We start from the raw sequence: 12,821 nt of genomic DNA, 5'->3' as shown, positions 1-12,821 counted from the left end.
AAAACTCGTACAAAGGATTCAATTCAATTCAATTTTATTTATATAGCGCCTTCCACAATCAAAATTGTCTCAAAGCGCTTTACAGAGACCCAGAGCCTGACCACAGAGCAAGCACTTAAGGCGACAGTGGCAAGGAAAAACTCCCTTTTAACAGGAAGAAACCTTGAGCAGAACCTGGCTCAGAAGGGGGGCCCTCCTGCTGATGGCCGGGCTGGGTGAAAGGAGGAAAAGGAGGAAGATAGGATAGCTAGGAATGGAGGAGAGGGGGAGAAGGACATGTAGCATAATACAGACAATGGACAATGTTAGAGGGTCAGCATTTACATTTCAGTTTGTGAACAGTGGATAATGCGTGCTCAGCAGATTACAGTTATGATAGGAAACAGAGCACAGAGGCAAAAAGCTGTCATGACTGGTAATTATTTACATAATTCTGCAGTCTGCAAGGAATATTAATCCAATATTTATCTGTAGCAGAATGGAACATTAAATATGTTAGAAATAGATCATTGTAAACAATAAACAGCAGCAGGTGGGTGGAGCCAGGACCACAGAACATGCAGCTCCGGAGCCAGAGGTACCTGCAGAAAGGTACAGAGAAAGAGAGACCAGAGAGAAACAAACACAGGACTACGGGACAGAGAGGACACAGAGTTAATGATATGTAATAAAGGCTAATAAATTTGAGAGCGGGACTGAGGAGAGAAAGAGAAAGAAGAAGTGTGCAGTAGATCATGGGATGTCCCCCAGCAGCCTAGGCCTATAGCAGCATAACTAAGGGATGGTTCAGTTGCCTGAGCCAGCCCTACTAAGGGCTGTATCCTTAACTGTAACAGTGTCTATAGAGATAATTGTGACTAACTATAAGTTTAATAAATAACTAGGACTGTAACTACAACTAATTATAAGCTTTGTCAAACAAAAAGGTTTTAAGCTAATTTTAAAATTAGAGAGGGTGTCTGCTTCCCGAACCCAAACTGGCAGTTGGATGGTTTTGGGTACAGCTTAGTTCTAAATTAATAATCCTAAACTTAGTATCACTAAGCACAGATACATTGGAAAAAAATTTCCACAAGATCCAACTCATAAATTGTTTTTTGCTGTTTCATTGGTTCGGTAGTAACCAGTAAGCTAATTTGGGTCTTTCTTGGAAAGTATATTCAAGAATGTTATCTTAAGATGTCGAGTTAGTGACCTCTGCAGCATCTGTGTGCTTATCTCTCTCAAACACTTGGTGTACTTTTGAGCCATCCATTCTTGTGACGTATTTAAATTGAAGTTTCTTTGTGCGAGTAATGACATTCTCATCACCACCACGGTTTCCTGCCTGGGAAGATGGCTGTAGCTCAGGCACGATTTATAATTGGAAGACAATTCATGAGCACTAATCAGAAGGTTGGCGCTTTGATCCTTGGTTCCTCCAGTCTGTGTGTGGAAAATACTGAACCCTAAATTGCCCCTGATGTGCTCATCGGTGTGTGAACGTGTGTTTGTAAGGAGCATAGAAAAGCATGTATGAATGTGTGTGTGAATGGGTGAATGTGACTTGTAGTGTAAAAGCACCTTGTGTAGCGAACCCCGGCCAGACAATGGTGAAACTTACTTATGTCTCAGAGGTTTTTATTCATGTTCATTCCTTAGCCCTTTTTTATAGAACACAAATAAAAATTCCTTTCCTTTCCACTCCTTCCCTCTGTGAACACCGTAAGAGCTAAGAACCAGACAAATAACAAAAAATAAGCTCTTACAAACACAAACAACCACAAAAAGAAACCATACACTGCGTAAATAATATAAGTTAACATTAATAACAGAACCGCTAATCTAAACTACTTAGGCAAGATGCGCAGAAAATGCTAAAGCTAGCGAAAAAGAAAAAGGAAGCTAACTCACGAGATAACTTTGTTTAATGTAAAATGACCGGACAAAAAGAAAAAAAATCTAATATAATGTACAGAGAACATCCCATATTATCATCCCAAAACAGACTGAACAATGGATTTCGTGTACACTTACTCTCCTATCACTGACAGACATACCCTGGGTACTTTAAGTCAGCAAGGTTTGCAGAGTGGGAGACCACACACGGAATCAAAAGGCAAAATGTGGCAACATAGAACTACATAACCCACAAACATAGTGATTAAAAAAGAATGTGCATTATGGAATGGGATGAATCAATGTGTAGTGTTGAATGCTGGTGTTGAGGGAGGGTAATTCTAGAGGGGATGAATTTGTTCTGCACAGGGAGTCACAGGGCATTTTCTAGGGTGTTCAGTGCCAATGGTGCAGTGTCACAGAGCGCTGAGAGTTGAGCTCCATAGAAAATAGCCACAACAGACCATAAAAGCCATCGCTCACAATGCTCACTGACCATAAGTAATGCCACCACTCTTCCACTGGAGAAGTGACATCCATTACCACACTGGATAGTCATTCACTATCTCTTGAACAAGACCCTCATTTGAGGCAGCTCTTTGTCTCTAGTGTCTCCATGCCAGGAGTTACTGACCAAAGGAATGACCCACCTTTCGATGACCTAATGACCTATAAATGAAGAGATTCATCATGTTATATTAGCAGCAGTAAAACAACCAGCTAAGTAGTATTAGACAATTCCATGGATGTACCAGGTTGTAGTTAGTGTGGCATTAAGAAATATATATAAATTAGATATTAGATAAAATATATATAAATTTCTACTTAGCAATAGCTAGGCTCAATCAATACACCTTGAATGTCAATGTGACAGCTTTGACCATTGTATTGTCTTTTATTGGATCTCTTGCATGACACAAGATTTGCTGATGATTAGATCTTCAGGCACCTAAAATATAAAAGTATATGAATTTCAACCTGATGATGCAAACTGTGAATCTTCTTTTCTCCTCACTTGGGGGAAAAAGCGGTACAGCCTCTTTCTGGCAATCTTCTGCCAATGTGTCCAGACATCCCGCATTCATCATGTCCAAGGGGGACATCTGATCAAAAATGTTTTACCTCTGTAGGGCTGAGGAAAGGACAGTAAGGTGGAAGGAGAAGTGGCATCCTGGGATGGGCTGCAAACCCAGGGGCGCTGCTTGCCAAGAGGCAAGGCAGGCAAATGCTTGGGGGGCCCCTGAGGGCTGACCAACTTTGAATCACTAAGGCAGTGACAAGTTTGCAATGACAGTGGTAGGGCATCGCAGACTCCCTAAAGGGGCCCCACCCCCACCACTCACTCTCGCAGCAAGTGCTTTTTATATTTTTAAATTGCACGTTTTTAATCTTCATATTCTCATTTTAAAAAGATGTCAGTGTGCTTTTTTGAAATAAAAGATATTTACATTTTACATTTTTTTGTTAGTGTCACATTATTTATTATGTAAAGGTGATGAATGCTGGTTGGAGGGCCAACTGTAAATTTTTGCCTAGGGACCCAAGAGATTCTAGAATCGCCTCAGTGTAAATCAGTCTGTGACTGGGAGAGAATGGTGAAACACACACAGCGCCTTTAGTTTGAATTGGAAGTTTATGAAACTCATCATCTTCATCTGCTTATCCGGGGCTGTCGCGGGGGCAGCAGTCTAAGCAGGGACACCCAGACCCTGAGAGGCGTTCCCAGGCCAGCCGAGAGACATAGTCCCTCCAGCGTGTCCTAGATCTTCCCCGGGGCCTCCTCCCGGTAAGACATGCCCGAAACACCTCCCTCCTGTACTCCAAGCTCCTCCCGGATGACCGAGCTCCTCACCCTATCTCTAAGGGAGCGCCCAGTCACCCTGCGGAGGAAACTCATTTCGGCCGCTTGTATCCGAGATCTTGTCCTTTCGGTCATGACCCAAAGCTCATGTCCATAGGTGATCGTAGGAACGTAGATCGACCGGTAAATTGAGAGCTTCGCCTTTTGGCTCAGCTCCTTCTTCATCACGATGGACCGGTACATCGACCGCATTACTGTGGAAGCTGCACCGATCCGCCTGTCAATCTCACGCTCCGTCCTTCCCCCACTCGTGAACAAGACCCCAAGATACTTAAACTCCTCCACTTGAGGAAGGAACTCTATGAAACAAGAACATTGTTTTTGTGTGTAAACCTAAAAAAACCTTAACGACAGCAATGTCACATCATAAAACAGATTTTATTTTGCAACAGTTTCTAGAGGCCAACTTTCTAGACACCATGGACAAACTATGTATGCTGTTGTTTAATGTGGAGGAGTTGTTGTGTCTTTATTCATATATGAAGGCGAAGGATGCAAATAAAACAGGGACATGAGTGTGTTTGATTCAGCAGTCTGCTGGATTTATTTACATTCATTAAAATAGTAAGTGGGGTTGGGTATTGTAAAGCTGCTTTGGATCCAGTCCACATATCCATGTGAACTGATAGTGTTCACAGTATGGTGGACTGGAGCAAAACTTGTGGTCATTTAATTTAAAAAATTACCGTCACTTGAACTGTTGCTGCACTCTGACAGCTGCGCTCTTTTAAAAGGGCATTTACCAAGAGCAGTTAGTGCAGGATTTTTAGGAAGACATCAGTCATCTCAAAACCATAATCACCCACCATCTCCTCTGGTCTGAGTGTCCGCACGACCAGTTGCTCAGGGTCAGCTCCTTCTCCTGTGGTGGGCTCTATTGAGGATGCACACAGCTTGTCACTTTTCGACTGCTGCCTTTTGAACTGTGTTAAATTCATGCTGGGATTGCATGTACAGCCAACTGGGATTGCCACCAAACGGCACAATTTATAATTGACAGATGATTCATGAGTAATTCAGATTAAGGGATCTTTATGGTCTTCTACTAATCCTTAAAAAGATTTAACAGAAGCCAATATAAAGAAATTTACTGTAAAGAAAACTTAAGACAATTGTGCTCTAAATATCCCCCAAATAGGAAAGTCTATCATTGGGAACCCAAACTGAACATACACACCAGCTCTGCACCTGTCTGACAAGAAGCATTTTAAACAGCTTAGAATTAATATGTGTTTTGTGCATCTTTTTCCCTACATTTTTGCTTTTGGCTTGCTTTTGGAAAATGGATGTAAGTCTGCTCAGACATAATCATTAAGGAAACAGTTTAATTTCTTCTCTAACCCTTTTGGTGATCATTCATTTAAAGTGTCAGTATAGCTGATCACACATTGTAATTGTGGTTCACAATCTGTGATTTAGGTTATTTTACCAGATGACTGACATGAATATAAAATAGTGATTTGGCATATTCTTGGCATATTCTTGCCCTGTTAACCAGAGCCAACAAGCTGTCCACTGCTGACCAAATGCTGACTGTGCTGCAAAAAACAACCTCAAAACACTTGTGAGGATTGTTGTCACATGTAAATATCATTTTCAAAATCAACCCGTTCAGGGTGGATGTCATCTTGATGAGTCATCTTGGCTGTAGAGCTGAAGAAAATAAGGACTTGAGATTTGATTTTGACTTGTCTTATGATACTTGACCTACTGAGTCTTGATTGCCTTTAGACTTGACTCAAAGAAGAAGATGAGAGAGGCTCAGGTATTCACTGATTCTTGAATACCTGAACAGATACAAATGATTTATATATATCTCTACTGTGCGTCGAGTTCTATGTACCCACTGACCTGGTGATTCCTGAGGAGGCAACTAAAATTGTAATGTGTAACATTATAACTATTACTATTAAAATAGACAGAATAGCATTCTGTTTTCTTTATATTCTGGCTCGGTCATGCTGAGATTTACAAGTATGTTAAGTGTGACAGTGACATAATCAGAACACATGTTGGGTTCATTTGGGAATTCCTGAGTGAGGTAACAGTTGAATGTGTGTCCTAATTTAGCAAATTTGCATTCAACTGAACTGCATTAAAATTCTATGCATGCATGCTGTTTCCATCTAATGAATGGACAGTGAACGGTGAACAGTGAATACCAAGTACAAATCTGAATGTAATGTAAATGCTATGTGTAAAAAGCACTTGTTTTCAATCCTATCCATAGCATCGCTTAAAAAAAATCATTTCAGAGAATGTGTTGCATTTCAGCAAGTTGTTATGATTCTAACAAAATGGGCCCCCACATTCCATAAGATCAAAAACTTCACAGGTTACCTTAAAGTTGACTTTGGTGTAAAGTTGTGGGCATTTAAAACCTGTTATTATATTGACATTTGGCTACACGTTAACTTAGATTACTGCACACGCAAAAAACTTAAACAGCTCTATGTTTTAAACTAGATAATACAGCCTCTGTGTTGCTTGTTATTGTTATAACCAGTGCTGGATGCTTTAATACAGGTTTAGACTCATGTATTTATATTTGGGCATACTTTTGATTCTGTTGCCATCATTTATGAAGTAAAAAATAAGCTATTTTAAACTTCAAATGAGAAATTATGTCAAAATATGTTTTGGATCTCAGAATAGCTTGTTCAATTCTTTCAAAACCCTTCAATCTTTAGTAACCCCAGGAGCATTCATCGTTTTTTTTTCTTTTTGAAGTGAAGAAGCTCTAAAGCCATGGATGCTTTATATAAATAATATATTTCCCCACAATAGTGTTTTTTAGTACTTGACTATAGCCCAATCAAGGTGAGATATGGTAGTCAGGCCTGTTGGTTTTTCACATAAAAGAGATGACATCACTGACTATGGGCTGTGCCACAGAAAAATCATGATGTGACAAGTTTAGGTCAGAATTCATTAATGTTTCTGCATAATGCTGACCTTACAGTTAAGGGCTTATAAGGGTTATGAAATATTGACATCTCCATTTGTTTCTCAATGACCCTTTAGCCCTTCAGAGTTCCACAGAAAGCTTTCCAAAACTCCTTCACCACATTAGAACACCAAAATGAATTTCAAAGCATATATCCATCAGCATGTTTCCACATGAATGATAATTGCAAGCAGAAAATCCTTGGACTAAATTTGCAATACAGTGCTTTTTAATCTACAGCTATACCTGCCAGATTGCACGTGTTGTGGATATTCTAAATTTTGTTTAATATTTCTGCCAAAGTTTATAGACTAGAGACTAATCTGTTAATAAATAACCCAAACTGAGCTGTATACTTCTCCATAGTTAGAGGAATACATTTTTATTTTTGCACAAATGTCACTGACTGAAATTCTTTGTTATCTCTCCAGGCAACGTCAACATTAAAACAACTTGATGGAGAAAACTAGAGGAGTCCCTTTAAGATGACACGTACAGACCCACCTGACATACTGGTATCAACTGTACATCGAGATATAAAAGTGATTCCCATTTCTTCACACTACAAGTCCTTGCAACCCTCCAAACAATGTGATTCTATAAATTACAGCACAGTGGAGGACAGTAAGAGCAAAGTCAATAAGAGGCACTGCCGTACCTTTGACTACAAGTCATTGGAGTATCCGAAATCACACATATACTCAATGGAGTCCCCATACAGGAAGGCTGATAGGCATGCAGCCAATCCAGATGTTGCCTGGAATGCCTTGGGGCGCCAGCAGAGATACCGCTTCTCTGCTCCAGACATTTTTAGTCATAGGTTAACTCCTCAACCGATGGCTGCTGATATGGCTAGTGATATAGTTGTCCCTGAGCAAAAAAGAAGGACAAGGTCAAAAAGTGCCCCTCGGGTCCAGACCAGCCTCACTCCTGTGTCTTTTGAAGGGTCCTCATCTTCGGGGAGGAAGGGAAGGGAGTCCCAAAGGGCTCCAAGAGACTCTCGGTGGAGACCAGAGGTATCACCACGTCGGGAGTCATCCTATGCAGCAACTCGGGCTCATATGCATGAAGTACATCCCATTAAGTTGCAGCCTCAAATGAGTGACAGTAGTAGATATTCACCTCACTTTGCTGCTGATAATTCTGAGGGAGGAGGGCTAGATAAACCAGCAACTAGTCCTCATGTCAGATGTCGGGTGGACATCAAACCTGATGATGCAGAATTGCATCATCCAGGACAGAAACAAGCTACACCTCAAGTGGACATACCATGGCAGAGGCATCACAGTGGAGGAAGTAGGAGTCTGACTGTACCACGCCATTTCTCCTACTCTAGGACACCAACTCCCACTGACTCATTAGGTACAGAGAGTAGGCTAACTTATCATTATTCCCACAGCATGCCAAATAGTTACTTACAGCCCATGGAAATTCCCTTGCAAAGAATGCCTTCATCAGGTGATTATTATGGAAGAGAACGAAGAGCTCATTCCAGTCCTAATGTGCCAACCAAGTTCTTTTATGCAGACGACCCAGGGAGATATGTTACTACTGCTCCTCCTCAACCAAGTTCTTACTTTCATGATGAACGTTACACACCAGGCCAAACATATACTCCAAAAGTGCAATATGTTCAAGATCCAAGGACTCGCATGGTGCATGCTGTAGCTACAAGACCCTATTATCCTGAAATGGAGTCCTATCCATACTCTGTGCAGACAGGATATCCCAAACCCTATACAGCAAATGAACCAGGGCCATACATCATACAGACACCTCCAACTAGAATATTTTATGGGGATGATCCAAGGTCTTATCAAATCCAGACTGCTCCACCAAGGTTTTATTATTCCAGTGACATGTATACAATGCCACCCGAGCACCATATCCCAGCAAGGGCATATTACACAGAGGGCCGAAGACATGCTAGAGTTATTCAGGCACAAACAGATGACTGGTATGGCTCAGATGCATCTGGTTATTCCACCAATCCTGCTTCTTATGTATCCCAAGTCACTCCAACCAGAGTCCGGCAAGAGCCTGTGTTGACACACTGGTATGCCAACCCATGTGTAGAACCTCAAAGAATTGGCACAGATTCAAAATCTTACTCAAGGTCCTGGGACAATATTCTCAACTCTCGTGTAGAGAGGGAACAACCTCTTCCTGTGCAGCGGGGTCAGAGCTATGATGATCTCCTTGACTCCAGGAAGCCTGCAGCAGCCTCAGGTGACAAACCACAACCAGTGGTAGTCAATCTCTCCAGTTCACCAAGACGCTATGCAGCCTTATCAATGTCTGACAACTCACTAATTGACAAAAGCCCAACAGAGATGTCAAAGAGCACTACCAGTAAACTCTGGTTTGTCACTCCTGAAATAACAATCACTGATAATGACATTCGACCTGGGAACCTTAACAAGGCTGAAGGACGGTCTGCCAGTTGGGACATTCTTGACTCCAGAAGTACTGAGGGTCCAGAACTGTCTCAGCGTGACTTTGAAAGCTCAACCAAAGAGAAGACACATGATAATGCCTCATTACAGCAAAGCCTCGAACAACTTGATGAGCTTCTGGCAGATCTTGTGACTGACTACAAGCCACCCAGTAGAAGGGCAAGTGAGGATATCCTGGATCAACTAAAGAAGTTAATTGATGAGGAAGAAGCAGTATCTCTGTCCAGAAAGAGCTCAAAGGCAGGTTCAGAAGAACCAGCTCCCCTTGACAAGCAGCCAACCTCAATAAGGATGAACCCTGATGCTTTTCAAGATATGGATGGAGCCAGTGATGCAATGAAGAGTGCAGATGAGTGCTCCCCAGACCAGAGCCCAGATGAGGACGATACAATGATGTGCTCTAACAACAAATGTCGGAGGACAGAGACCCTGTTCAATGCTTGCCTATATTTTAAATCCTGCCACAGCTGCTACACCTACTACTGCTCTCGTAACTGTCGCAGGGAGGACTGGGATATTCATAAAGAAAGCTGCCTGTATGGAAGAATTGGCAGCACATGCCGTCACATCATCAAACACTGCCGGGAGACTGTCGAAGTCCACAAAGCCTTCTCCCGTATTGCCAAAGTTGGCTATCTTTCTCGAGGTAGAGGAGTTCTCTTCCTTGGTTTTCCAAACCCTGCGTCGTCCAGTCATTTCCTGCAGTACGGCCTGGATAGTCTGCTTATGTCTCCTACATACCTGTCCCTTCGAGAGCTTGAAAGCTTCAAGGACAATCTAGGGGAGTACTGTAAGGAGCTGCAGGAGGCTGGCAAAGAGTATGACCCAAACGAATGTTTCATCTTGAATGTATCGATTGCTGTTGGTGAACAATTGCCTGATGGGCCATCACCAAGGAACCAAGCTCCTACTGTCCGAAAATATGCAAAGGTTGCCCTGGCTTCCTTCAGCCCTGAAAGAAAGGTTCACAAGAAAGAGAGTGACATGGAAACGCTGATCCTCACTCCACCCCCAGGAACAGCAGATATCGACAAAGTGGGAGAGGAAGGCAGGAAGGCGAGGGAAATCTGTTTCATCAACATACAACGAGAGTTAAGGATTCGAGGGGTTTTCCTACGCCACGAATACCCACAGGTGTATCAGCAGCTCTGTGAGTTTGTAGAAAGTAACAGAAGGTTCACACCCACAACTATCTATCCCATCGATAAGAGGACTGGTAAACAGTTCATGTGCATGATAATGGCTGCCTCTGAGCCCAGGACATTAGACTGGGTAGGCACCCCGCATCTCCTTGATGACATTATTTAAGTGCACCTTTTGTTGTAAATATATATGTATAGAAATACATATATATTGTTACACATATTTATATATCAATCCAATTACAAACATTTGTAGATAAGTATTTTGTTATCAAAATGATATATATTCATGTCTGCTTGGTCAGTATTATTCTTTGTCAGAATATTTCCTGTCAGGTGCAGAATGAGTACAGTACATTATTTATTTTAGTCTTTTTAACAAGTACATACTTTTTATCCACCACAAGTTGTTTCTCTGTATCCTGGTCATGTACTGTTAAAAACACATTAACTTTGGTAGGGATACCTACCTAAGCTGACATTTTGGTGTTTTGTTTTTTTTTTTCAAATTATTATCAACTGCTGTATGTTCTTTGTAACTTAGCCTCTTTAAATGTCAGAGTCTGTTTCTGTAAGTGAGTACAACATGACTATTTTTCATATGCATACTTTAATGGTGTATCATTCAGAAAATATTAATATTATTTTCTTAGCTAAGATAAACACTTTCTATGCAAAGTTGTGTCATGAGTTAGTACCACATTCCTGTACAAGGAGTTGTTTCTGTTATTATATTATATTATATTATATTACACATCTGTTAAGAAAGTTTTTGTCAATTCAGATAAAATGTTGAAATATGATGAAATGCTGAAAATTGAAAAACAGACAGTTGTGCTACTTGAAACATCAAACAGGTACAAAATCTTACTGTTGCTTTGGTAGGCGTACTGTGTTGAAAGTTACCATTTTCCTTTTTACTGAATCTAATGGCAAACTTTGGATAAAGGCTAATTGTCAGTGGTTCTGTAATCCTGCTCTGCTCTGCAGAATTACTGCAGCAGTGCTGGACTTGAAAGCGAACCTCCACAATGGATACTGAAATGGTGCCAGTTACCAGCCATGTAGTAGGTGTTGCCTGTATTGTTTCAGTTTTGAACACTGTGAATAGTGAGAGTTATTTACAACAAAAAGAAAACTTGGAATAATGCCAAAACATCATGCAATTTCCTATAATACTGAAGGTGATGAGTTGTATTTTTGAATATATTTACAAATTTAAAATATATGAATTAGGTGCAAGAGTTATTGTCCTTAGAACAAGGTGAGCCAGGTTTGGCACAGTAGCTATATGGTACATAAATGCTTGAAGATGACATTAGTTGTGTATTTGTGCTGCACTAGGTTTATTACGTGTGATTTATACGGTCCTTTTTGGTTTTAGCCAGTCAGAACCATTACAGTGCTCAGTGGTTGCTGACATTAGAAACATTTATCAATGCAACTTAGCCATGTTGCCTCATGCTTTTTAAGAAATAGTTCATTTCTTGAGTTGGTTTTTGTAGCATCCTAAAAGTCTCAAATTTTCCTGCCAGCATACTGATTTGAAACTTACAGCTAAGTTTTAGAAAATCACCAGTCTAGGTGGGACATTGTGCGTTTGAAATGCTAATATCCAAACTTATTAACTGACCCCATTTGACAAATGACTCAACATATCTGGAAGATGTGAAGGACCATTTGTCAATCAGTTCCCATTAAAAGTTGAATAAGCTGTTTTCTCATAGTCATTAATCCTTCTTCTCCATTTAAACTTTTTTCCTTGTCAGATTATCTTTCCCTAGAGTTTTCAAGACAAAGTATAATGAAACTGGAAGCACATATATATTTGAAAATTCATTGTTTGACTAACAGGATGTGCTGTACAGATTCAGTGAGAAGTTGCTGGCTGCATGTGATTCTGTTTCCTATGCTCTGATCTCATTTAACATGACACTGATGATAGTAACTTGCTTGAAGAATGGACTTGTGAAAGTGAAAACTACCATGCTGTATAAGAAAAAAAAAAAAGACTTTTCCATTTTTGTCAGCCATTTAAATTAAAATAACGTGTCAAAGGCAATGAAGAAGAGACCTCACTTAAAATGTTGAGAAAATCCAGTAATCTTGTATTTTTTATACTTTCAACATATGTGTCTGAGTGTGTCTATTTATAAACCATATCTAATAAATGGAACGGGAACTCTGGGTTCTGCTGTCTGCCTGTTCTTTAGATGAAGTCTGTGCAGGTTTATCCGACAACCATGGCCCTCTTATTTCTTCAAAGGAAGACTGTAACAGGAAGTGAGGTTATCAAGATAATGTCATCTTTATACATGGAGAATTTAGTTGGCATGATGATATAAAATCTTCATATTTGTATTTTTAGATGTCAAATGAAAAACAGTGGGAAACCTTTTAGATAATGTTTGTGTAATTATACCAATTGAATTTTCACAATACAACCTATCCACAATACATTTAATCATATGCTATACAATAAAATAAATTCAGTTCACATAAAAAGAGCACTAATCCAAATGTTTTTTGGCATTATA

General features: G+C 40.3%; 1 protein-coding gene across 1 annotated transcript; it reads left to right on the top strand.

Annotated features, from left to right (window-relative positions):
- Positions 1-7,171: 7,171 nt before the first annotated feature.
- Positions 7,172-10,450, top strand: LOC121195781 (apical junction component 1 homolog). Its single transcript, XM_041059443.1, has 3 exons — positions 7,172-8,048; positions 8,763-9,414; positions 9,487-10,450. Exons 1-3 carry the CDS (start codon positions 7,172-7,174, stop codon positions 10,448-10,450), a joined length of 2,493 nt encoding a protein of 830 aa, XP_040915377.1.
- The last annotated feature ends 2,371 nt before the right edge of the window (positions 10,451-12,821 follow it).

The sequence above is a fragment of the Toxotes jaculatrix genome, chromosome 16, assembly GCF_017976425.1.
Source record: "Toxotes jaculatrix isolate fToxJac2 chromosome 16, fToxJac2.pri, whole genome shotgun sequence".
NCBI classification, from domain to species: Eukaryota; Metazoa; Chordata; class Actinopteri; family Toxotidae; genus Toxotes; species Toxotes jaculatrix.
This window is presented reverse-complemented; position numbering and strand designations above follow the sequence as displayed.

Excerpts from the sequence above, each read along its gene's own strand:
- LOC121195781 (XM_041059443.1), top strand. The coding sequence starts at position 7,172 with ATGACACGTACAGACCCACCTGACATACTGGTATCAACTGTACATCGA. Across the intron at positions 8,049-8,762 it reads AACTCCCACTGACTCATTAG|AACCTCAAAGAATTGGCACA; the intron begins GTACAGAGAGTA and ends ACCCATGTGTAG. Across the intron at positions 9,415-9,486 it reads GAACCAGCTCCCCTTGACAA|TGCAGATGAGTGCTCCCCAG; the intron begins GCAGCCAACCTC and ends TGCAATGAAGAG.